This window comes from Heterodontus francisci, chromosome 40 (genome assembly GCF_036365525.1).
Source record: "Heterodontus francisci isolate sHetFra1 chromosome 40, sHetFra1.hap1, whole genome shotgun sequence".
Classification (NCBI taxonomy): Eukaryota; Metazoa; Chordata; class Chondrichthyes; order Heterodontiformes; family Heterodontidae; genus Heterodontus; species Heterodontus francisci.
The window spans coordinates 18,322,338-18,348,655 of NC_090410.1; the positions used below are offsets into that span (position 1 = coordinate 18,322,338).

General features: G+C 47.5%; 1 protein-coding gene across 1 annotated transcript in view; it reads left to right on the forward strand.

Annotated features, from left to right (window-relative positions):
* The window catches only part of LOC137353126 (neuroblast differentiation-associated protein AHNAK-like), a 62,364-nt gene extending 38,321 nt beyond the window's left edge, over positions 1-24,043 (forward strand). Inside the window, exons 2-6 of the mRNA XM_068019150.1 lie at positions 5,932-5,987; positions 8,624-8,749; positions 10,693-10,849; positions 12,976-13,169; positions 14,103-24,043. Of these exons, the coding sequence (XP_067875251.1) occupies positions 8,717-8,749; positions 10,693-10,849; positions 12,976-13,169; positions 14,103-21,353 (7,635 nt within the window). The 5' untranslated portion in view covers positions 5,932-5,987; positions 8,624-8,716 and the 3' untranslated portion in view covers positions 21,354-24,043. The remainder of the gene's footprint in view (positions 1-5,931; positions 5,988-8,623; positions 8,750-10,692; positions 10,850-12,975; positions 13,170-14,102) is intronic.
* The last annotated feature ends 2,275 nt before the right edge of the window (positions 24,044-26,318 follow it).

The following is a 26,318-nucleotide window of genomic DNA, read 5'->3' on the forward strand; positions in this document are numbered from 1 at the left end:
TGCTCACCTGCTCTCTGCTTTCTATCTTTTAGCCAATTTCTTTTCCACATTATCATTGCCCCCTTTAATCCCATGGGCTTCAATTTTGCTAACTGTAAATGTCCCTGTGGTGAGGGTGGTGAAAGTGCAATGCCCCCTGTGGTGCAGGTGTACCGGTGCTGGAGGTGTATTGTTTCCTTTCGTGGAGACGTATAAGTCCATGTGTGGAGGTGTAGAGAGCCCTGTGGCAGAGCTGCTCCAGGCCCTGTTGTAGAGGTGCACCAGGTCCTACAGTGGAGGCATACAAGGCCCTGTGGTGGAGGTTAGGGACTCCATTATAGAGAAGAGAAGATAAAGAGCCAAGGCTCTCCTTTGGTCAGGCGACACTCAGCAGCTCAACGCTGGGCTGTGGGCAGCTCTCAGCAAAACCCAAAAATACCAAATATTTGTGAGTGGGAAGCACAGTTTGCTGATATGAATCACTGCTTTGTGTTTGAACCTTTCTGTTGGAGTGTGAGTTTTAAATAGCAAGAGGTGAATCTGTACTTGTTACTCTTCCAGGCACAGAACCCTCTTCGGCTAACTCAGCCCCTCTGGGAATTGGCGGGGTGGATTGGAAGCTGCTGACGTTGGCAATGAGGAATGTGATGATTGTTTGGTTCACACTCGCTATGCTGTTGTTTACATGGGAACGGCAACCGATGGGGATGTGATGTTAGAGAACGACAAACGATTTCTGTGGGAAAGAGCTGGTCGGAGCAGCCCAGGGGATAGCCACTGACGTGGGATTGAGTGACATTGGCATGGGTGGGACTGACTGGCATGGGAGGGGCACACACCGACCTCGGCGAGACGAGCACTGAAATGAGACAGACAGGGCCAGAAATTGCTGGGAAGTTGCATTATTCGAACAACTCGCCACTATTAATTAGGAAGAAACTCCAGGAGTTTGCAACGAAAAAAAGAGACAGAAAAGAAAAGGAGGGGGAAAGAAAATGAAAAAAAAACGAATGGAAGAAGGGAACATTTTAAACTCAGTTGTGTTTGGTAATTCAGGCATCTTTCTTTGAGAAGTTCATGAGTGAATGATAGGGTACAAAATGTACAAATGTGAAATGTACAAAACCCCGCAGAGCGGACTCGCTGAGTGTTTGGTAGTTCAGATGCGCTGATAATGTCTTGGTAGGATGCTAACTTCAGTTGATAACCCTGTGAGGAGCAGGGTCACGATTATCCGACGCCTCCAGTCTAACTAACACTTTGTGCTTGGAAATAATGACTACAACAGATTGTTTTTGCAAGTGAACGACACGATCTGAGTGGAAACTTCTCTTTCTAATCACAAAGTGTTGCAATAGAATAAATGAGGAGAAACTGTTTCCACTGGCAGGAGGGGTGATGACAAGAGGACACAGCTTGAAGCCGATTGGCAAAAAGGAACCAGAAGGGAGACGGGAAGAAATCATACCGCACAGTGAGTTGTTGTGATCTGGAATGCGCTGCCTAAGAGGGTGGTGGAAGCAGATTCAATAGTGACCTTCAAAAGGCAATTGAATAAATGCTTAAAGGGGAGAAAATTGCAGGGGTATGGAGAAAGAGTGGGGGCGGTGAGAAACATTGGAGGGTTCTTTGATAGAACGGGTACACACGATGGGCCAAATGGCCTCCTTCAGTGCTATATCATTTTATACTTCAATCCTATGTTGAATTCTTGACTTTGTTCGTATCCTAGTATTTGACGGCAATCCAGCCCTGGGCCTGCTGTTTCACATAAGGGATCGTGTTGGCCAAATATCAGGCTGGCATTTATATTTTGACTCGGCCTGTTATCCGGGCGCAATTTGATATCAAGCAGTGACAGAAATAATCAGAGATGCTCCCATTGGGGAGAAAGGAGAGAGGGGAGGAGAAAGGGAATCAGGTTTGGCAATTTGCAAATCTGTCCATTCTCAACAAGGGAAACTGAGCCTGTTGGGTTCCCTGCCACATTGTGTGACTGTGATATCATGGAAACAGCGATCTATACTCAACATTACCCAGCTCTTTGGGAAGGGGTTGCATCCAATGAGTGAGTCTGCAGCCTGATTAGAACAAAGCTAATGACAAGGAGCTCGAGTTTCCTGAATATTTGGCCCTGGTAGTTGGCGTCAGAGTACCGACGGACAGTCTTATTGTCAGCAGATCCAGGGTGGATCTAGCGCCCTGTTGCATCTGACTGTTTCGAACACCTTAGCAATTTGGAAGGCGTGTCGTAAGAAGGTTGCAGCTCAGCAAAGATTTTTCTTGCTTGGAGAAAAGAATCAGAAGGTATTGCTGATTGCTTTTGCAGTGATGATCTGTCCGAGTTCTAATGAGCTGCCTTCAAGTGACCTGAGCCTGTATTTATATGCAGCTTTAATGTCCCAGGCACTTCACAGGAGTGGCCATCAAACGCAACTTGACACCGAGCCACCTAAGCAGATATGAAGACAGGTGACCAAAAGCTCGAGCAGAGTTAGGTTTTAAGGAGCGTCTTGAAGAGGAGAGAGGGGTAGAGATGCGGAGAACTTCAGGGAGGGGATTCCAGAGCTTAGGACCTCTGCAGCTGAAGGCACGGCCATCAATGTTGGAGTGATGGAAATGGGGGTGGGGGGGAAGGACAAGAGGCCAGAATTGGAGGAACTCCGAGGTCTCGGAGGACTCGAGGGCTGGAGGAGGTGATAGAGGTAGGGAAGGCTGAGGCCATGGTGGGATTTGAAAACAAGGATGATAATTTTACAATCTAGGTGTTGCTGGACTGCCAGTGTAGATCAGCGAGCACTGGGGTGATGGGTGAATGGGACTTGGTGCGAGTTAGAATATGGACAGCAGAGTTTCAGATGAGCTGCTGTTTGAATGCGGCTCTTTTCCTGCCTTACATATGCAGGACTTTTGCCCCCCAGTGCCTGAAAGACTAGTGTAGTGTGATCAGGTTTCCAAACTAAGATCTTGCTTTCTGGCTAATTTTCTGAAGGTAGTTCCTCTACCAGCCCTTTGATAACTCCTGCTCCAGTTTTGCTTCTCTCAGGGCCACGAAGTGCAAGAACAGGCCTGCTGCTAAAATCTCAAGCGCCCTGCGTCCAACGAGTGCCATGGCCTTAATATAAACCTCCTTGCAATCAAACACTCCAGTTGGGAAATGCTCCCCAGCTACATCTTTAGAGTCTTTATAAGGCACTGATACCAAGCACAGTGCTGGGGGCATTGTCAGTTACAGACACAGCTACGGAGCTGGCTTGATACACCCTGAGTATTGATACTCTTGTATGGACCCTGTGCAGTGAGACTCGAGGACTATATGGATCCTGTATATTGATACTCTGGGACTGCATGGACCTTGTGTATTGATACTGTGGGACGGTATGGAGCCTGTGTATTGATACTGTGGAACTGTATGGAGCCTGTGTATTGATACTGTGGAACTGCATGGACCTTGTGTATTGATACTGTGGGACTGCATGGACCTTGTGTATTGATACTGTGGGACGGTATGGAGCCTGTGTATTGATACTGTGGAACTGTATGGAGCCTGTATATTGATACTGTGGAACTGTATGGAGCCTGTATATTGATACTGTGGGACGGTATGGAGCCTGTGTATTGATACTGTGGGACTGTATGGACCCTGTGTATTGATACTGTGGGACTGTATGGACCCTGTGTATTGATACTGTGGGACTGTATGGACCCTGTGTATTGATACTGTGGGACGGTATGGAGCCTGTGTATTGATACTGTGGGACTGTATGGACCCTGTGTATTGATACTGTGGGACTGTATGGACCCTGTGTATTGATACTGTGGGACTGTATGGACCCTGTGTATTGATACTGTGGGACTGTATGGAGCCTGTGTATTGATACTGTGGAACTGTATGGAGCCTGTGTATTGATACTGTGGGACTGTATGGACCCTGTGTATTGATACTGTGGGACTGTATGGACCCTGTGTATTGATACTGTGGGACTGTATGGACCCTGTGTATTGATACTGTGGGACTGTATGGACCCTGTGTATTGATACTGTGGGACTGTATGGACCCTGTGTATCGATACTGTGGGACTGTATGGACCCTGTGTATCGATACTGTGGGACAGTATGGACCCTGTGTATTGATACTGTGGGACTGTATGGACCTTGTGTAATGATACTGTGGGACTGTATGGACCCTGTGTATTGATACTGTGGGACTGTATGGACCCTGTGTATTGATACTGTGGGACTGTATGGACCCTGTGTATTGATACTGTGGGACTGTATGGACCCTGTGTATTGATACTGTGGGACAGTATGGACCCTGTGTATTGATACTGTGGGACTGTATGGACCCTGTGTATTGATACTGTCGGACAGTATGGACCCTGTGTATTGATACTGTGGGACTGTATGGACCCTGTGTATTGATACTGTGGGACAGTATGGACCCTGTGTATTGATACTGTGGGACAGTATGGACCCTGTGTATTGATACTGTGGGACTGTATGGACCCTGTGTATTGATACTGTGGGACAGTATGGACCCTGTGTATTGATACTGTGGGACAGTATGGACCCTGTGTATTGATACTGTGGGACAGTATGGACCCTGTGTATTGATACTGTGGGACAGTATGGACCCTGTGTATTGATACTGTGGGACAGTATGGACCCTGTGTATTGATACTGTGGGACTGTATGGACCCTGTGTATTGATACTGTGGGACAGTATGGACCCTGTGTATTGATACTGTCGGACAGTATGGACCCTGTGTATTGATACTGTGGGACTGTATGGACCCTGTGTATTGATACTGTCGGACAGTATGGACCCTGTGTATTGATACTGTCGGACAGTATGGACCCTGTGTATTGATACTGTCGGACAGTATGGACCCTGTGTATTGATACTGTCGGACAGTATGGACCCTGTGTATTGATACTGTGGGACTGTATGGACCCTGTGTATTGATACTGTCGGACAGTATGGACCCTGTGTATTGATACTGTGGGACAGTATGGACCCTGTGTATTGATACTGTGGGACTGTATGGACCCTGTGTATTGATACTGTGGGACTGTATGGACCCTGTGTAATGATACTGTGGGACTGTATGGACCCTGTGTATTGATACTGTGGGACTGTATGGACCCTGTGTATTGATACTGTGGGACTGTATGGACCATGTGTAATGATACTGTGGGACTGTATGGACCCTGTGTATTGATACTGTGGGACTGTATGGACCCTGTGTATTGATACTGTCGGACAGTATGGACCCTGTGTATTGATACTGTCGGACAGTATGGACCCTGTGTATTGATACTGTCGGACAGTATGGACCCTGTGTATTGATACTGTCGGACAGTATGGACCCTGTGTATTGATACTGTCGGACAGTATGGACCCTGTGTATTGATACTGTCGGACAGTATGGACCCTGTGTATTGATACTGTCGGACAGTATGGACCCTGTGTATTGATACTGTCGGACAGTATGGACCCTGTGTATTGATACTGTCGGACAGTATGGACCCTGTGTATTGATACTGTCGGACAGTATGGACCCTGTGTATTGATACTGTGGGACTGTATGGACCCTGTGTATTGATACTGTGGGACTGTATGGACCCTGTGTATTGATACTGTCGGACAGTATGGAGCCTGTGTATTGATACTGTCGGACAGTATGGAGCCTGTGTATTGATACTGTGGGACTGTATGGACCCTGTGTATTGATACTGTCGGACAGTATGGACCCTGTGTATTGATACTGTCGGACAGTATGGACCCTGTGTATTGATACTGTCGGACAGTATGGACCCTGTGTATTGATACTGTGGGACTGTATGGACCCTGTGTATTGATACTGTGGGACTGTATGGACCCTGTCTTTGATTTCAATCATTTCAGCTGGTTTTATTTGCTTTATGTGTGATTTATTTTTTAAATTGCAGATCTTCTGTGAAAGTCAGAGGATGGTCAATCTTCCACTTCTGTTGGATATTCCCTTGTGAGTACTGAGTACAAATGACTTCATATCAATCGATCTCTTAACTGCAAATATTTTTCATTATCATCTTTACTCTCTCTGATTAAACTTCTGTTTTGACAAATTTCTCCCTTTTCTCCTGCGGATGCACACTTACACACACTCAACTCATGCTCATGCACGCATTCACGCACACACTCATACACACACATACATACACACACACAAGACTCACCCACACACGCACTCACACTCAAATACACACCCAGACCCCAGACACACACGTTCACACTCGCACAGACACACACTCACACTCAAACACGCATTCACATACTGCATACACACATACTACAGTCATATATCTCATACACACATGCCACACACACACAAACATACACACACTGTATGTACTTCACACACACAACGTGCATTTATATAGCGCCAGTGACATAGTAAAAATGCCCCAAGGTGCTTCACAGGGGCATTGTCAGATAAAATTTGACCCCAAGCCACGTTAAGAACTATTACGGCAGTTGATCAGAAGTGTGGTCAAAGAGGAAAGTTTTGATTCATGGCTTAAAGGAGTGTGAGGTAGACAATCAGTGAGGTTTCGGGAGAGAATTTCAGTCACCATTGCTGATTCTAGCTTTTTATTCCAGATTTATTTAATTAACTAAATTCAAATTCCCCAGCTGCCCTGGTGGGATTATGAACTCACGTCTCTGGATTACCAGTCCAGTAACATAACCGCTATACTACCGTGCCCTTGGTCATGTGCCCCTTAGGTGCTGGAGAAATAGTTTGTACCTTTACCTTTGGGTTCCACTATCAGAGTCACTGAGTGCTGTTGGGACTCCCGTTGGAAGACCAGGTACCTCTCTTTCACCAGTACAGGCGTGGGTTTGCCCCCCTGATTTGAGATGGCATCCAGATCCATGGGCAGCCATTGACAGAGTGGAACTCCATGGATATCTGGCCCATAAAATTATACAGCAAAGGGCCACTCAGCCCAACATGGCTGTGCCAGCCCTCTGAAAGCATTATTCACTTGGTTTCATTCCACTGTCCTTCCCACATACCCTTTGATAAATAGGGGAATAACTCACCGAGCAAGTGTCTTGCGACTGCCACTCTGCATTGTGCTCCCATCATAAAAGGCCTGAAAGACCCTTTGGGGCATAAACCTTGTTATTGGGCAATGGGGATAAATGTGGGCAAAACTCTGTATGGCGAATATTTGGAGAGTCAGTCCTGAGATCCCTCCTGTTAATCAGCGAAGGAAAGGCAGGTCTTTGTAACTGTGACCGTCCTGCATCAGCCCTTTACCCCACAGACCCACCTCTCATTGTATCCCTCAATCCCCACTTGCCCAGATCCCATTGTATCCCTCAACACCACCAACCCACCTACTCCCCATATCACTCAAACCCAATGACCCAACTCCTGCTCTCCCCTGCAGTGGGTTTGGAGGCGAGGAGAGCACATAATTGGGTGGGATGGTGACGAGGGAGGACCCCACCACCTTCCAACCCCCGCCAAAATTAAGTGTGGGACTCCCCGCTCTGCCATCAATTGAGGTCCTTAACTGGGCAACTAATGCCCAATTAAGGGCCTCATCTCACTGCCGCCATAGTTAGCCCAGTGGCGGGTGGCCCTGTCACTGCACGGGAAGCATGGCATGAGAAACCAGGCGGGCTGCTTCCCCACTCTGAGGTGGGTGTGGGGGGTGGATGTGGGGTCCCTCGTTAAAAGGCACTTAGTGCCTGAACATTGTTCCCAGCATTAGGAAAGGGGGTGGGGGGGAGCCCGCTGACAGCCACCCCTCTGCCCTTGCTGCCGCCCTCCCCTACAACTCCCTCCCCTGCGACACCCCGCCCCCCCCCCCACCCTGTGAGACCCCTCCCGGCCTGACCTACCTGTGGCCTGGGTCCAGCAACGCTCCTGGGCCTCGGGTCGGTGTTCCACTGGCAGCAGCCACCGTCTTTGACGTTTAAGAGGCATCTTGACAAATACATGAATAGGATGGGAATAGAGGGATACGGACCCTGGAAGTGCAGAAGGTTTTAGTTTAGACAGGCATCAAGATCAGCGCAGGCTTGGAGGGCCGAATGGCCTGTTCCTGTGCTGTACTGTTCTTTGTTCTTTGTCTTCACCGTGGAACTGTTCAGTGGAAGAGCAGTGGGCCTCTGATAGGCCGGCAGCTGTCTAAGGGCGGGATTTCTGTTGCTGGGTCCTTGATCCCATGGAAGGCCCGCTGCTGACCAGTTTAGTGCCTAATTGGCAGTAGATTTTGCATGTTTTTCACAGAAGATGCAACATGGGGTCCTCAGCATCGTTTTTTCTAGTTGTTGTGACACCCATGCCAGCATAAAATCCCAGCTGAAATGTCAAAACTTCAATTAATAGAATTTTGTTAGGCAAGGGAACAGAGAGATATGGAATCAATGCAAGTAGGTGGGGTTAAGATGCAGATCAGCCAATGATGTAGTTGAATAGAGGAACAGGCTCAAGGTGATGAATGATCCACTCTTGCTATATTTCCTCAACTCCAGCTACTCTCCATTCAGTTTTGGTCATGGTTTATGAAGCTGTGCCAGTTTGGGAATGACCAGTGTGTGTCTGGAGGACGAATTCTAAGGAGATTTTCTGACTTGTAGATTCAAGAGGAGCTGCTTCATGAGGAGTTAAAACAATTTCTACGGGTCAAAAAGGATTGTCGCAGCAAGTTAGTGTCACAGTCTGAAGCCGACATGGAGTCTGTAGTCCAGGGCGAATTAACCAAGGTAACGTGGAGAGTACCATGTCTCAGTAGCTACACTTTCTTTATCGGACTCCTGGTGTTAATTAAACGCAGCTGGTATCCCGGCGATGGAGGTGTAGATTAAATCGCCCACGGCCTCCTGTACACTGACTTTTGGACACATCCACATTCAACTCGGGTGTGAGAAGATTCTGTACTTTTACCCGTTTAATAATATCTGCACCTCAAGAAACAAAGTTTATTCGGAACAGGAACTGGTCATTAGGCTTCAGCAACCTCACCTCTCCACCATACCCCTCACCTCTCCACCATACCCCTCACCTCTCCACCATACCCCCTCACCTCTCCACCATACCCCCTCACCTACCCACCATACCCCCTCACCTACCCACCATACCCCCTCACCTACCCACCATACCCCCTCACCTACCCACCATACCCCCTCACCTACCCACCATACCCCCTCACCTACCCACCATACCCCCTCACCTACCCACCATACCCCCTCACCTACCCACCATACCCCCTCACCTACCCACCATACCCCCTCACCTACCCACCATACCCCCTCACCTACCCACCATACCCCCTCACCTACCCACCATACCCCCTCACCTACCCACCATACCCCCTCACCTACCCACCATACCCCCTCACCTACCCACCATACCCCCTCACCTACCCACCATACCCCCTCACCTACCCACCATACCCCCTCACCTACCCACCATACCCCCTCACCTACCCACCATACCCCCTCACCTACCCACCATACCCCCTCACCTACCCACCATACCCCCTCACCTACCCACCATACCCCCTCACCTACCCACCATACCCCCTCACCTACCCACCATACCCCTCACCTCTCCACCATACCCCCTCACCTCCCCACCATACCCCCTCACCTACCCACCATACCCCCTCACCTACCCACCATACCCCCTCACCTACCCACCACACCCCCTCACCTACCCACCACACCCCCTCACCTACCCACCACACCCCCTCACCTACCCACCACACCCCCTCACCTACCCACCACACCCCCTCACCTACCCACCACACCCCCTCACCTACCCACCACACCCCCTCACCTACCCACCACACCCCCTCACCTACCCACCACACCCCCTCACCTACCCACCACACCCCCTCACCTACCCACCACACCCCCTCACCTACCCACCACACCCCCTCACCTACCCACCACACCCCCTCACCTACCCACCACACCCCCTCACCTACCCACCACACCCCCTCACCTACCCACCACACCCCCTCACCTACCCACCACACCCCCTTCTCATCACACCCTTTAAACCCTGATCTCTCCAGACACACATCTAATTAACTCCTATTTTTAATTCATTCTCGGGATTTGGGCATCGCTGACCAGGTTTATATTCCCCATCCCTTGCTGCCCTCGAGACGGTGGAACTGCCACAGTCTGTGAGGTGAAGGAGCTCACCCAGTGCTATTAGGCTGGAGTTTGACCCAGCGAGGGTGAGGGAATGGCAATATATTTTCGCGTAGGGATGGTGCATGACTTGGAGGGATACGTGGAGGTTGATGGTGTCCTGCTTGACTTCATTACACCATCCACTTCAATACCCTTCTGCGTATTTCATGACTCAATTACCCTCTGCTTATAAATGTTTCCCATACTCCCCCATCTTACCCTTAGCTCACTTACTCCTAATAATCTGTCCCTGGGTATTTGATCCCCTTCATTTCCCAAAACAAATTGCCTGGGTCACTTTTGTAGATCACCTTCATGAGATCTTCAAAGGTTCAGTCCGATCGCCTCTAAGTTTGCTTCCGCCTGCAAACTGTGGGAGAGCAAGACGCGGAGGTCGGCATTTAGTGGTTCATCTAGTTTTGTTCCCCAGTAGCTACAGGAGCAACGAGGAGTGGGGCATCGCCCGTGCTCTCAGCTAACCGGTGCCATCTTTCCCTCACCAGGAGCTCGAGATGTCCGAGATGGTGGAATTAATTGTGGAGACCGCAGCTGAGGCCGGGGCGACTGGGTTCAGTGTGGCTGGTGGAGGGAAGGAAGGAATCTTTGTCAAGGAGGTGCTGAAAGACTCGAGGGCTGCGAGGGCACTGAACCTGAAGGAGGGTAGGTTGCCTTTTACAGTGGGGCAGAGAAGGCACATCCAGCTTGTAAATGTACAGAAGCCACTGTCGGAACTACATCGCCGGGCATTCCAATGAAACACAGACCCACCACCCGAGAAAAATCACATTTATCATTCCAAGTTGGAAAGGGGGTAGATTTTCAGTTTGATGCCCGGGCGTAAAACAGGCCTTGCAGACCGACTGCCAGTGATAGAAAACGCAGGATAAATGATTGCCGATGGACATCAGATGGTTTCACTTAACTTGGCGGCTAAAGTAGGTGATAATGGCCTGAATTTTCCCAACCTCGTGGTTGCGCTTTTCCTGGTGGTGGTCTCCCAGTGGCAATGTCTACCCACCCGACAGTGATGTGAAGCCCACTCAGGCAGTTGATGGGTCAATTAAGGTGAATTTCCCCGTGCAGTTCCACATTTCCCAGAGGCTACCTGGACACCCCCACCCCCACCCCACCCTCCCCCGCTGTGTGCATGACTTGTCAGCTCCCAGGAGGCACGTGCACAGCAGGAGGGCCCAGTGGTTAGATCTTCACATGCGATCTGCGAATTATATGATGAGAATGGGAAGGCTGCATTCAAGGCCAAGCAGAGGCCTACTAGTGAGCACTCTCTCCTGGAGCCTGCTGCCGCTGAGAGAGCAGGGACTTGACAAAAGCCTTACGGCTCCCTCATACTCGCCTCCATCTCGTTCCGGCGCTCCCTCTCGTCACAGTGAAGTCTGCCAGCCTCTCTCACATCCCGGCTCCTGCATGGCTCTCTCGTCTCCAAAGCCCGCCTATCAGTTGGCTGCCTCCCGTAAGATCGCGCTGGAGGGCACGCCGCTGACACGAGCGGAGTCGGGACCCGGAAATGCTCCCAATGCCTGAGAAATTTCTAAGTCCAGAAGATTCAGGCCAGTGAGTCAGCAGCCCGGCAGCTCACCAAAGAAATTGGTTCGAATTCTAACCATTTCCTTTTCTCTAGTTATCTCCAACAATTGTGCTTTAAGCTCCTCCGCAACAACATCCTACATTTATATAGCGCCTTTAGTGAAACATCCTGAGGTGCTTCACAAGAGTGTTGTAGAATAATAGAACAGAAGGAGGCCATTCAGCCCATCGAGTCTGTGCTGGTTCCTCCGATGTCCCACTCCCCTTGCTCTTTCCCCATAGACCTGCAATGTTTCCATTCAAGTATTTATCCAATTCCCTTTTGAAAGCTACTATTGAATCGATAACTACTGCCGAATCAGACTGTGCATTCCAAATCCTAACCACTCAATGTTTTTCCCAATGTCACCTGTGATTCTTTTGCCAATCACCTTGAATCAGTGCACTCTATTTATTGACCATTCAGCCTTTAAAATCCGGTTTCCTTATTACAGTGGATCACACACTGTCCCCTTACACTCTGGGACACTCACACACACACACTGTCCTCTCACGCTCTGGGACAGCGGGTCACGCACTGTCCTCTCACGCTCTGGGACAGCGGGTCACGCACTGTCCTCTCACGCTCTGGGACAGCGGGTCACGCACTGTCCTCTCACGCTCTGGGACAGCGGGTCACGCACTGTCCTCTCACGCTGGGATTGCGTGCTGTTTTGCCGGGATCCGTTGTGGATTAACGACAGACATCACCTGGATGAACTCAAAAATGTACAAATAAAAACTTGACAATCTGATATATCATTAACAATTCCCTGCAACACTGTTTTGGGACTGAGTTCCCAGTGGAAACTTTAATCCATGTTCTCTGTGCCATTTACTCTCTGTGTTTTGTACCTTTTCTATTCTTTGTTCCTTTTATCCATTAACCTCTGTGCTCTTTATCCACTCACCTTCTACCCTCTGCTCCCTTTCCCCACTTTACCCTTTATTCACTGCACCTTTTATCTTCTGAACCTTTTGTCTTCTGCACTCGTTACCACTTTACACTTACCTTCCATTCCTTTACCAGCTCCGTCCTTTTCCCAATCCGTGCTCTCTCCTCTATTCCCCTTATCCACTCTGTGCTTTCCGTGTTGGATGGGATCCATTCCTCCTCCCCATGTCTTATGGCAAAAAGCCTTCGATGGCTGAAGCTGTACTTCTACACATCTCTTTCTCTGACTGTGATTGTGTCTGTGCAGGAGATCAGCTTCTCAGTGCCAAGGTCTACTTTGACAATGCCAAGTATGAGGATGTGATGAAGATTCTCCAGAGTGCGGAACCGTACAAAGTTGCCTTCTGTCTCAAGCGAACCGTGCCCAGTGCCGATGTGACCATTTCCTCAGAGACTGGGAGCCTCGAACTGAAAGGACCAGAAGCCAAAAAGACTAAACTGGTAAGAATTTCAAAAGTCCCAGAGTATTCAGGCATCCCCCTATAAAATGTGAACGTTCTTTAAATGGAGGGGTGAATTTCACTTTGACTATCGGGCTGAAAACATGCAGTAGCAAATCCACCGCCCGCTTTTGTACACCAGCCAATTTTCGTTTCCGTGGAAACCAAAAATTAGGCTTTTGTTAAATGGGCCGTCAGCTCCTGGGGAGGGAAGTCATGTGGGAGCCCGTTTGCAAAATGGTTGCCTCACAAAGAGAGAGCGAGAAACAAATCAACATAGGAACAAAAAGAAGAGTGAAGATTAAACACTTCTCATGTCAAACCAGCATTGGGTCACAGCCGGTTTACCTATCCCTGCCTATCCCAAAAATTGTCGATGTAAGGAAGACTGTGTGGTGTTTTGTAGAGGGTTTTCTGGACAGTGAAACTGTATAAATAGAGGCCTGTAAATGGATAAAAGCAAAGTACAGTAAGGCTGGGGAGATTCTATCACCATCTGATAAATAATTGGAAACCTACACTCTGCGAACAACCTGTGCTTCTAGCACTCTGGTTTCAACACACACTCGCAGTGAAAATCCTGACACAGGACGAGGGGGCAAACCATGAGGTAAACCCTTAGTCCTTTTCCCAGGTTTTTGTTGCATAACAGTATTAAGGGTTATGGAACCCAGGCGAGGTAAATGGAGTTAAGGCACATGATGTAATTGGATGATAGAATAGGCTGGAGGGGCTGAATGGCCTCCTCCCAACTCTATGTTCCCATATCGAGCCCCTTTATTCCAGTAAAGAACATGCTGTGTGTAGACCACATTAGACATTGTTCAAGGATAACAAAAATGGTGGAAATGATTTTGATTTTACAAGCTGAGCAGTACAGTAAGGAGAGTTCCACGTTTCACCCTTAAGACTAACGTCTGTGTCTTTTGTTTAGAGTGTCAAGAGCATCTCACCGGTCAAAAAAACTAAGAGGCTAATGAAGGGGAAGATCCTCAGCAAGGAAGAGGCAGTCATGGAACTGGACGTGCCAGTAGATGTGGAGTTTGCATTTCCTAAATTTTCCACGTTTCGGAAACTGACTATCACTTCTCCCAAGGACGCAGCAGCTTTGAAAGGTGAGGCCAGGGTTACACACCCAGAGGTTGAAGCTGAGCTTTCTTTGGGAGAGGGGCAAGCTAAAGACAAGAAGAAAAGGCTCAAGTTCCCAGGACTCCGAGCAAGAGAGTCGGGAAAGGCCAAGGTTGATATCAGCGTGGAGGAGCCTCCAAAGCAGAAAGGCGGCGTCTCAGTGAAACTGCCGCAAGTCACCGTCAAAGGTCTGGAAGGTGCTGAGGTTGAAATGAAAACTGAAGCTAAGGTGCCTACTTTTGAAACCAAAAAAGTGAAAGCAGACGTTCCCGTTCCTAAAGCTGAACTCGAGGTTTCTGGCGGGGCGGAAGTATCCGTTGAAGGAGAAAGGCCAGAAGGCAAATTGATTCTTGAGCTCCCAGCGAAAGCTCCCAAGGTTGAAATAGATATCGGTTTACCAAAAGCTGAACTTGATGTCAAAGGCCCGTCAGTTGAAGGTGATGTAAGTGCTAAAGGTCCTGGCTTTAAGCTCAAGATGCCCTCATTTGGACTAAAAGATGCTGAGGCAATAGATATACCAGATCCAAAAGTCAAAGTAGAACATAGAAAAGCAGAAGGTGATGTGGAAGGCCCAGAGGGCAAGCTGAAGATGCCCCAAATATCGATGCCCACCATTGACATTTTTGTACCAAAGATGAAGCAAACAGGAGAAGTCGATATTGCTGCACCCGCTGTAGATATTGGGCTGGAAGGAAAGGTGAAAGAACTGGCGCACAAAATCTCAACAATTGACATTGCAGCCCCCAAGGTAAAGGTGCCAGATTTTGATATCAGTCTGCCAAAGGGTAAGGCAGACATCGCTGCAGCAGGTTTTGAAGGGGATTTTCGGATCCCTGACGTTAGAGCTGCAAAGGTCGAGGGTGAAATCCAAAAATCCAAAATCAGCATTGAAGGACCCGAAGCCAGGTTGAAAATGCCAAAAGTATCCCTCCCAGAATTTGGCATCACTACTAAGAGCAGAGAAGGCGAGGTGGGTGCAGAAATGCAAGTCGTAGGCCCAGATGTTAAGGGCCCTACGTTAAAGATGCCAAAATTCGAAGTCTCGCTGCCCAAAATGAAACTGGGAGAGGCCGGGGTTGATGTCTCCCCACCAACAACTGAAGCACGAGTGAAAGTTCCCGTGCCCGAGGTACAGGTTTCCAAAGTCAAAGTAGATATTAAGGCCCCCCAGCAGGAAGGACCCGAGGCCAAAATAAAACTGCCGTCAGTGAAAATGCCAACGATTGATATTTCAGTGCCCAAGGTAACAATTCCAGATGTTCAGCTTCCAGCTGGCAAAGCTGAGGTCTCTGTCCCTGGTGTTGCAGTTGACCTGAAGACTTCGAACGTCAGCACTGGCGTGCCAAGGGGTGATGGTCAAAGGCCTGAAGTAAGTTCTGAGGGATTCGATCTGAAGTTGAAAATGCCAAAAGTATCACTGCCAAAGTTTGATATATCAGCCAGTGGTAAAGAGGCTGAGGCAAAGGTCGATGCGAGGATGGAGGTAGACGGTGAAAATGCCAAGTTCAAAGGACCTACAATGAAGATACCCAAATTTGAAATGGCTCTCCCCAAAATGAAACCTGCAGAAGCTGAGGCAGAGGTTTGTGCTGAAGCTGAGGTAAGTAGCCCTGGCTTTGGAATGATGGGAAAACTGCCATCGGTCAAAATGCCGTCAATTGATATCTCAGCGCCCGAGATTAAGATCCCAGATGTCAATGTTCACCTTCCGACGGCTAAAACAGAGGTCTCAGCACCGGCTGCTGAAGGTGGCTTCAAGACTCCGAAAGTCAGCGTTGGGGCACCAAGGATTGAAGGTCAACCGGCTGAGTTCAGTGCTGAGGCGCTCGATTTGCAGTTGAAAATGCCCAAAGTGTCACTGCCGACGTTTGGTATATCAGCCAGCAGTAAAGAGGCGGCAGCAGAGGTGAGCGGTCCTGAGGGTGATGTGAAGGGAAAACTGCCATCAGTTAAAATGCCAACAATTGATATCTCGGCGCCCGAGGTAAAAATACCAGAGGTAGACATTGATGTCTGCCTTCCGAAAGCTAAAGTGGAGATTTCTGAATTCGTTGTTGGAGGAGATGCTAAGGTTCCTGGCGCCAGTGTTAAGTCACCGAAGGTTGGTGGGGACAGCCAAATGCCTGGAACTACTGTGGCAGGACCTGATGCCACATTTCAAATGCCCAAGGTGTCACTTCCAAAGTTTGATATTTCAATTAAGGGCAAAGAGGCTGGAGCAGATGTTGAGGTGAAAGCAGGGGAAGGATTGAAAGGTGACGGCCCAGATGGCAGAGTAAAAAGTCCAAAGCTTAAAATGCCCAAATTTGAAGTGGCTCTTTCGAAGCTAAAGCCAGGTGAGGTTGATGTGTCCAGCCCAACAATTGAGGCCGATATCAAAACTGGTAAACAAGACACAAAAATCGCAAAGGGAAAGTTTGATGTGGAAGGAGTTGAAAGGTCAAAGGCGAAATTGAAACTGCCTTCAATGAAAATGCCAACTATTGATATTTTAGCACTTCAGACTGAGGTCCTAGATGTTGATATCAGTCTTCCTTCAGTTAAAGCAACTTTCGCTGCTGAAGGCGACTCCAAGGTTGATAGTGGCAAACATCTAGCTAGGGCTGGCATTGAAGGGCCTGATGCCAAAGTGAAAATGCCCAAAATCTCACTGCCAAAATTTGGTTCTAAAAATAAAGTGGACGTGGAGGCAGACAGCAGCATGGCGAAAGTTGATGTAAAGGTGTCTTCTCCGGAAGCGAAAGGAAAAGTTCAAATGAAAGGGAAATCCCTCGACGTCGATATCAAAGGACCATCTTTCGATGCAGATGTTGATGACGTAAAACTAAAAGGGAAAGAAGGCAAGCTCAAGATGCCCAAGTTTAAAATGCCTACATTTGGAACTTCCAAAAAATATGAAGGGGGCATTGACGTCTCCATACCTGGAGCTGACACTGCTACAAGAACCCCTGAGGCTGATGTACGTATTTCCAAAGGTAAGGTTGAAATCAAAGGACCAGAGCTTGAAACAGGAAGTCCAGAGAGAAAAGTGAAAACATCTTTTATGAAAACTGCCAAATTTGGGTTTTCGGCGTCTAAAAGCAAATCTCTAGAGGCTGATGTGAGTCTTCCTTCAGACGCCAGTTTATCAAAGGGAAAAATAGAGGTGAAAGATCCTGGTGCCAGTATGAAAGTGCCAAAGGTGGACATCAGCACGAAGGCTCATGACCTGACCATTGCAGGACCTGACATCAAACAGAAGATGCCTTCTTTTACAATGCCATCCATTGGTATTTTAGGACCAAAAGGCAGTCAGGTAGAAGCAGACCTGGAAGTAGATACTAAGACCAAATCTGGCACTTTAGATACTGAAGTAGAAGGTTCAGGCAGCAAGTTGAAAATGCCAAATATACAGATGCCATCCATTGAAATTTCAGTGCCTCACGTGAAGCAGGCAGATACTGAGGGGCTGCTACCAAGGGCAGAGGTTGATGTCTCAGAAGTCGACCTGAAAACCTATGGGGGAGATTTAAAGATTCCGAAAGTGAAAGGTAGGGTGGAAGTGCCCGACTTGGAAGGGAAACAGAAACTTCCTTCAGTGAAAATGCCATCAATCGACATTTCGGTGCCCAAAGTGAAGGCTCCGGATGTAGATCTCAGTTTCTCAGTGCCCAAGGTTGACACCACTCTACACAGGGCAGAAGGTGAGGCTACTTTATTAAGCTCTGACCCCGATGATGTAGAATTGGAACTGAAGATGCCCAAGTTTGGCATGCCCAAGTTTGGGATGTCTGGGTCAAAGGATAAAGAAGCTGGAGCTACTGTGGATTATCATGTAGAGGACACTGAAGGCAAAGGGATGATGTTCAAAGCAAAAATGCCTAAAGTTGACATTTCTCTGCCCAAAGTTAAACAATCAGAAGTTGACATTGATATGGACGCCTCTCTTCTTGAGGCCGAGGGACCTGGTGCAGAAGGAAAATTTAAGATGGCTGGTTTTACTCTGCCAAAGTTCTCACCACCTAAAATAACAGCTCCAGAACTCGACTTCGATATTAACTTGTCCAAAGACAAAAGGATCGTCAGTGACACAACAGGCCCCAAAATTGACACTGAAATTCCAGGAGGTGAATTCAAAATAAAGATGCCTCAGGTATCCTTGCCAAGTTTTGGCATAGCCACATTGGAGGCAAAGGGCACTGGAATCGACCTGGATGCCAGTCTCCCAACGGACAAATCTAAACCAAAAGCAAAAGTAGAGGAGGGAGGGGTGGAAATAGAAAGCCCAGAGGGCAAAATCAAAGGGGGCAAAATGAAAATGCCCAAGGTTCAAATCAGCACGTCAAAAGTTAAGACTGTAGGTGACACAACTGAAGCTAAAGAGGCAACTAAATCTGACTGGGAAACAGAAGGAGGGCAATTGAAACTGAAACTGCCAAAATTTGGGATTTCATCGAAATCTGCCGAGATGGAAGCCGATTTGGAGCGGGACAGCTCGGACGGAAAGGTTAAAGCATCCAAATCCAAAATGTCCATGCTTGGCATTTCCATAGGGAAAGGTCGGAAGGGCGAAGCGGAAACCAGCTTGGCAGTTTCTGGGCAGGTAGAGGGGCACTTGGAAGCAGATGGTAGCAGGAAGTCAGAAAAGTTCAAGATTAAGATGCCGTCAGTTACCATCCCTACGCCAAAAGTGAAAGCTCCGGATGTCGACTTTGACAATAGTTTACTAAAAGGTAAGGTCGCCTCTATTGACCGGGAAGCCAAAGCAGAAGTGAAAGGAACGACAGGAGTTCAGATAAAAGGTGGGATCCAGGCCCCGGGTGTAAGCTCAGACAGTTCTGAATCCCGATTTAAAATGCCCAAATTTACGATGCCTGATTTTAGCATCTCCGGGACCGGCAGGAAAGATGGCGATGCGATGGTGGAAGCGAAGGTGAAGACGCCAAAAACGGACACCCGAAGATCGAAAGTCGAGGTAGATATTGAGGATCCGGAGGTGGATGCGGATGGGAGGTTCCAGATGTTGAAGGTGAAGATGCCCAAAGTTGAGATTGGCTTGCCCAAAGATGACTCATTCGCAGGCGGAAAAACTGAAATCAAAGCAGGTGTGGATTCTCGACAGGTTGGCCAAGATGGCATCAGCTCAGAAGAACTATCCACAAAGGGATTCTTTAAAATGCCCACTGTTGAAATTTCAACACCCAAGATGGGTGATTCATCAACTGGGGTGGAAGTAAGTGGCACTGAAATTGGCCTCCGTCCACTGGAGGGCAGAGGGGGTCTTCGGGAGGCTGATGCCGATGTTCTTCAGTTGAAGATGCCCTCGATTTCGCTGCCCTCATTCGGCTCATCTGAGCCCAAGGAAAAAGGCCAAGAGCGATCTGGAGATAGAAGCAGTACAGGAGCTACTGTGGGTAGCTCTGTGTTAAAAACGAAAATAGGCATTAAAGGCCCACAAGTGAGCGTAAAAGGCCCACAAGTTGAAATCGATGCAACGGGGGCAGAGCTGGATGCTTTGGAAGGCAGGCTGAGCAAACTCAAAGGTAAAATGTCAAAGATTGGTGTGGAGTTGCCTAAAGTCACACAGCAAGAGGAGGTGAGATTGTCCACTAGTGTTGTCAAGGGTGAAGGCGAGGCAAAGGGCAGTTATACATCACTCAAGGCCGACGTTGACTTTCCTGACGCTGACATCACGGGATCTGAGGCAAAACTAAAAACTGACAAAGCTAGAAAGCAGTTGTTTGGCTTTTCTAAGCCAAAGATGAAAAGCACAGATGTGGCTGTAACGTTACCAGAAGGACACATGAAGAGCTCATCACCCAAGGGCAAAGGACACAGCAAATCTCCGACTGCAAAGGGGGACGTTGATGTTGGAACTCCACTCGAAGCTGATAGTGCAGAGGCCAAACTGAAAATGTCCAGGATGAAGATGCCCAGCTTTGGAATCTCTTGGTCCAAAAGTAAAGCGACAGAGTTTAATGGGAATTTAGAGGCAGATGCATTAACAAAAAAAGGAGACTGGGAGATTCAAACTGCCCGGAAAAAGGCTGCAGGAGCTGAGGAAAGTGACGACACGGACAGCTTGGATGGAAAATCAAAAATGAAACTGAAGTTGCCAAAGGTGAGCTTGACACCTGTTAAAATACCTTCAGTTGACGTGACCTTAAGTGGGCCTAGTTCGTCTGTTGCAGTGAAGCCAGGTGTTGCACTGGGACTTCATGTTAATGGAGAAAGTGAGATGACTGGGAGCCAAGGAATGATCGGTAAAATCAAACTTCCAAAAGTAGAATTTTCCTCACCATATCAGAAGGTCAAAGACAGTGACACGGAGCAAAGTCTTCAGTTGGTCCAAACGGAGATGTCGCTGTTGAAAGATGATGCTGGGCCCAGGTCCAGTTCTGACCAATCTTTCAAGACTTCATCCCCCAGAGTTAATGGAGGGGATGTGAGAGGCACAACAATCAAAGGGCCTAAAATAACCTTGTCTGGTTTCAAAAAGAGAATTCATGAAAGAGCACAATCGAATGAAGATCCAGAGAAGTCAAATCTGGTGACCTCGACCGCCAGGACTGAGCTGGTATTGTTGGAGCCGGGAGTGGATGCTGGACGCACCAAGTCTAGCAAGTCAAAAACTATAGTGGGCTTTACTTCAGGAAAATCCAAAGGAATGTATTCTGTTCACGGTGCTGCCTCAGCTCTGTCTGACTTGGGTAAGGAGCCCAAAATAAAGGGCACCGCAGATGGCCAAGGTGAGGAAAGGGAAGAGGCAGAAAGCAAAGACAAGTCAACTAAATTCAAACTCCCGAAGTTCTCTCTTGGCCCGAAGTCCAAAGGGGTGCTGGAACACAGCTCCGCAGAATATGAAAACAACATCATCTCTGAACTGCAGCTGGAGGACGAGGAGTACGCAGCACGGCACTTTAAATTCCAAATGCCCAAAGTAGGGTTCACAACTGCCTACCATGAGGAGCACACTTCTGAGGAGAAGATCATCGAAGAGGAAGATTCTGCGATTGTCTCTCAGGGCAAAAAACAGATGAAAACTGAAACGCGACCCGATAAATCGACCAGCATTTAACTGAAGGCCAGAAACAGCATGGGATAAGGGCGTGAGGTGGAGACCCGTGCCAGCATCCGTTCATGAATGGACAAGAGACTTTGCGTTGTACAGATCTCCCTCACTTGGGCCTTTCCAGCAAATTAACAGCGTTTCTGTGTTTTGGAGCACAGACAGATGAAGATGACTGGAGTGCAAATTGGCATAAAACAGTACTGGTTGGGGCCTCCCTGGGCTAGAAATGGTGGTTAGAACTGGACTGTTGGATACTTTGTTACAATAAGCCAAACTGCGATCTTCTGTTGGAGGTCATGCACAGAACGCAATTCATTTAAAACCTGCTCTGTGACTAACACTCACCAACAAGTTCCATCTCAGGCACTCACCTTTAACCTCCTCTTGGTTGCTTCAAAAATTCTGTTTAGGTTAGTGATTTTACAGAAGTATTGTGGCCTTAATATATTAATTGTAGATTAAAAGACAAGAAAGCAAGGTCTTAGCTAATAGTTTGTACGGGCAATTCTTTCATTTGGCCATGATTTTGGGTATCTGTGAAGACGATGCTCAGTCAATCTAGAGGAACAATTATTAAATAGAAGGAATCCCACAGTGAATAGGGTGAGTGAGTCTCACAGTGAAAGTAAAGCCTACTGAGTGAATTAATTCCACAGGGTTCATGAGGTTAATGAATCCCACAGGGTGAATGCATTCCAATGGGTGGAATGGGATGAATTAGCCCTGCACTCCTTACTTTGACTGTGGCCATGGAGATGGCCTGGTAGTATCTTAAATGAATTTTGGCCAGTCGAATATATCGAAAGCCGATGATCCCTTTTATTAAACTTAGGCTTTGCAAAGCAGCTGTGAGCTGTGTAAGGATGAGACGTCAAGTGAGAAGAAATGCCTAAGACCCCTCACTCAATCTATATGCATTGTGTTTGTTCGAGCTGTGTGGAGTTACTTATCGCAACAGGTTGCAGACAGGCTATAGGAAGGTCTCGGAGCGCAAGGATTGCACACTCCCACTACTAGATCAGGGGAATTCAAGGATTAATAGGGTTTCTTATGGAGCTTGATTGATAAAGTTCTCCAAGCATTTCTATACCATTAAGTCTTCATCGGCAGTCAATTTGAAGTGTGTTTGCTGCCTGCTTTTAAAGTATATTTAGCTCTTTTAGTGTGCAAATGGTTAATTTCCAGATTACTGTGGTAAGTAATAAACCCAGATCAAAGTGGAGGCTGGGCATCATTCTACTGCTCATGCTTTTGCTCAAACTCATTAGCGTCGACAAAAGGAATGCAGCCAATGAGAGCCCGCCTATAATAATACTACTTTCACACTTCTCAAATTCTTATGTTACTATAGCAAAGACCGAGGTCCTGTTAGACAGAGTCATCAAAATCTATCGTGAAATCTTTGTGCCAGACAAACATCTGCAACACGCCAGCCGATAAGACCCGATGACCCGATCTAAGTTGATAAGGTAGTTAAGAAAGTGTACGGGATACCTGGCTTTGTAAATAGGGGCATTGAATACAAAACAAAGCAGTCGTGCATCACTGGTTAGGGCTCAGCTGGAGTATTGTGTCCAGTTCTGGGCACACTGTAAGCAGGATGTCAAGGCTCTGCAGAGATTGCAGAGGAGGTGTGCCAGGATGATACCAGGGATGAGGGACTTCAGTTCCATGGAGAGATTGGAGAAACTAAGGATTGTTCTTCTTGGAGCAGAGGTGAAGGGGAGACCTAACAGAGGTATTCAAAATCATGAGGAGTTTGGATAGAGCAAGTGGGGAGAAACTGTCTCCTCTCACAGGTGGGTCGGTAAGAAGAGATCAGAGACTTAAAATATTTGGCGAAAGAACTAGAAGGGAAATGAGCAATTTGGTCCCACGGAGCATTGTTGTGATCTGGATCGTGCTACCTGGGAACTTTCAAAAGGCCATGGGGCATGTACTTGGAGAGGACTAATTTGCAGGGTTTTGGGGGTAAATGTGGGTGTGGGACTAAGTTCGATAGCTCTTCCAAACAACTGGCCCAGGCATGATGGGCAGAATGGCCTCTTTGTGTGGAGTAAGATCTAGGATGCTATGATGCTGACCTGCAATGGGAGTTCGCATACTTCAATGGAGGAAGTTACAACTGACAGGTTCACATGAACATGGTAGACATATCCGAGGCGATGACGTGATAGATGTTAGGGTTTTTAAAAAAAAAAAGATATGAAGGAGATGAATAAAATCTACACACACTCAAATGAAGTTGTGCTGGAATTGTCCGCAATGAAGTCCTTTTTTAATTAAATAGATAGAATCAGATTATATCTGAAAAGGTTGGTAATGAGACTCCGATTAAATCGGTTAGAACTGGTAATGACGGTGGGATTAAATTGGTTAGGGCAACTGGTGACTGATAGTTACTATGTCCTCTCCAACTTTCTTTTTATTGAATTGTCCACAAATTTTGGTTCTTAGATTCCTTTGACATGCTGTTTGTTGGTCACACTCACCAACTGTCTGATGTTTAGTACTAAATGGACTCTGGAGTAACGTACTAAAGCCGTACTTACACTGTCTGTCTGAGAGAGGGAAAACATTATTTTGGAGAAAGCAGCAATTTGAAGTGTTCATACCTGTTGCAGATTTACTGAGTTAATTTCCTGCTTTTAATATTGTCTGTGCAAGAAATATTAAATCTTGTTTTAAATGAGAAAGTATTGAATCATTTTAAGTACCTTCGTAGGGGGAAATGTTCATGCCAGTTGCTCAAGAGATATTTTGTCCTCCAAACTAACAGATATTCCTAATAAAAACAGAAAATGCTGGAAATAGCAGCAGGTCTGGCAGCATCTGTGGAAAGAGAAATAGAGTTCATGCTTCAGGTTGATGAACGGTTATCAATCTGAAACATTAACTCTGTTTCTCTCTCCACAGATGCTGCCAGACCTGCTGAGTATTTCCAGCATTTTCTGTTTTTATTTCAGATTTGTAGCATCTGCGGTATTTTGCTTTGCTAAAAGGTATTCCTGAACTGCTGTGACCTCACATTTCCAGATGTGACCTCACATTATCTAATTGGCTCTCTGATCACGATTAATGAGAGTCAGAACAACAGGGGAGATGCATACCAATAAGCAGATTCTCCATCACCGGCACACAGCCTGTCCCACTCTCAGATACCAGCTCCTCCATCACCCACACACAGCCTGTCCCACTCTCAGATACCAGCTCCTCCATCACTAACACACCCACCCACTCCCATCAAGTAGTGGTTTGAATTGAGCACATGGATTAGTGGTCCCATAATCTGGTTGGCTTGGCTCCAGTTGGTTTGGGTCTTTTTTTAAAATTCTTTCATGGGATGTGAGTGTCACTGGCAAGGCCAGCATTTGTTGCCCATCCCTAATTGCCCTTGTGAACAGAACCATATTATTATAGGTAACCCACAGGTGTGACATACAGTCCACTGACATGAAGTACAATCACAAGGCTTGATATACAATTGTTCTAAGTGCTAGACCATTTGTGAATGAGTATACACTCAATCTATTGAGCACATCGATTGCATTACCAAGCTTTGCAGTAGATTCTATCTGCACCTTGTGAATTCATGCCCATAAATTTGATTACAGTCATCTCTAGGTGTAGCTCTTCATGCAAGTGAGGGTTTTGAAAATAAACCTTACAACAAATCAGGGCAAGGTGGTGAGCATGAAACTGTGGACTTAAACTGTTCATAAGATACAGGACAGTAAATGCAGAAATGAACAGCCAAAATGCCCTGGCTGTGGAGAGCAAGGTATCTCTTGACACGGTCTACTGATATAATTTTTGATCTGCTTGTGATTGTAACATGTAAACTTTAAGTATGGAATATATTTTTAATGAATAAGTTTAACTGTGTATGATAATAAAGATGAGGGAATGCTCACACCTAACCTGCAGTAAGTCCGGTGATATCTACTGAACATTCTGAAAGGAGAGTTATAACTGAAGGAGTGAGCCGTCCTGTGTAACCTTGAGGCAAACAATATGGATGAACGTCAGAGAATAACAGGGCTGGAAAAGACAAGCCTGTCCCACACTCATGCTCGCAGAAGAATCCCTCATCGCCAACCCTGCCAGGCCTCACCCCAACCCACAGGCAGGCAATCTCCTGGGAGAGGCAAAGAAAGTGAAAACCTACGGTCAATAAGGGATAAAATACTCTGGAAAATTCCTCTCCAGACCCCTCAGGTTATCAAAAACAGTCCAGGGGATCACACTGACTATGAGTTATCTGTTAAAACTTACCTTCTACGTGGTGTGATCTCTCCGGCCCCAGTCTCTAACCTGCTGGAATGTGTGTGTGCATGGATGTTAGGCGAGAATAATAATGGGCTGAGCTATGATGCCTCGATAGTCAAATACCCTGTCAACACCCAAAGTCTAATCGCACATGAGAAGAATGGCCAGTTACTAGAGAGCAATTGCCAGCCCTGGAACCCGTACCCCAGTGAGAGTCAGTGTGTGTGGAACCCGTACCCCAGTGAGAGTCAGTGTGTATGGAACCCGTACCCCAGTGAGAGTCAATGTGTGTGGAACCCACACCCCAGTGAGAGTTAGTGCCTGTGGAACCCGTACCCCAGTGTGAGTCAGTGTGTGTGGAACCCGTACCCCAGTGTGAGTCAGTGTGTGTGGAACCCGTACCCCAGTGAGAGTCAGTGTGTGTGGAAACCGTATCCCGGTGAGAGTCAGTGTGTTTGTGGAACCCGTTCCCCAGTGAGTCAGTGTGTGTGGAACCCGTACCCCAGTGAGAGTCAGTGTGTGTGGAACCCGTACCCCAGTGAAAGTCAGTGTGTGTGGAACCCGTTCCCCAGTGAGTCAGTGTGTGTGGAACCCGTACCCCAGTGTGAGTCAGTGTGTTTGTGGAACCCGTTCCCCAGTGAGTCAGTGTGTGTGGAACCCGTACCCCAATGAGAGTCAGTGTGTGTGGAACCTGTACCCCAG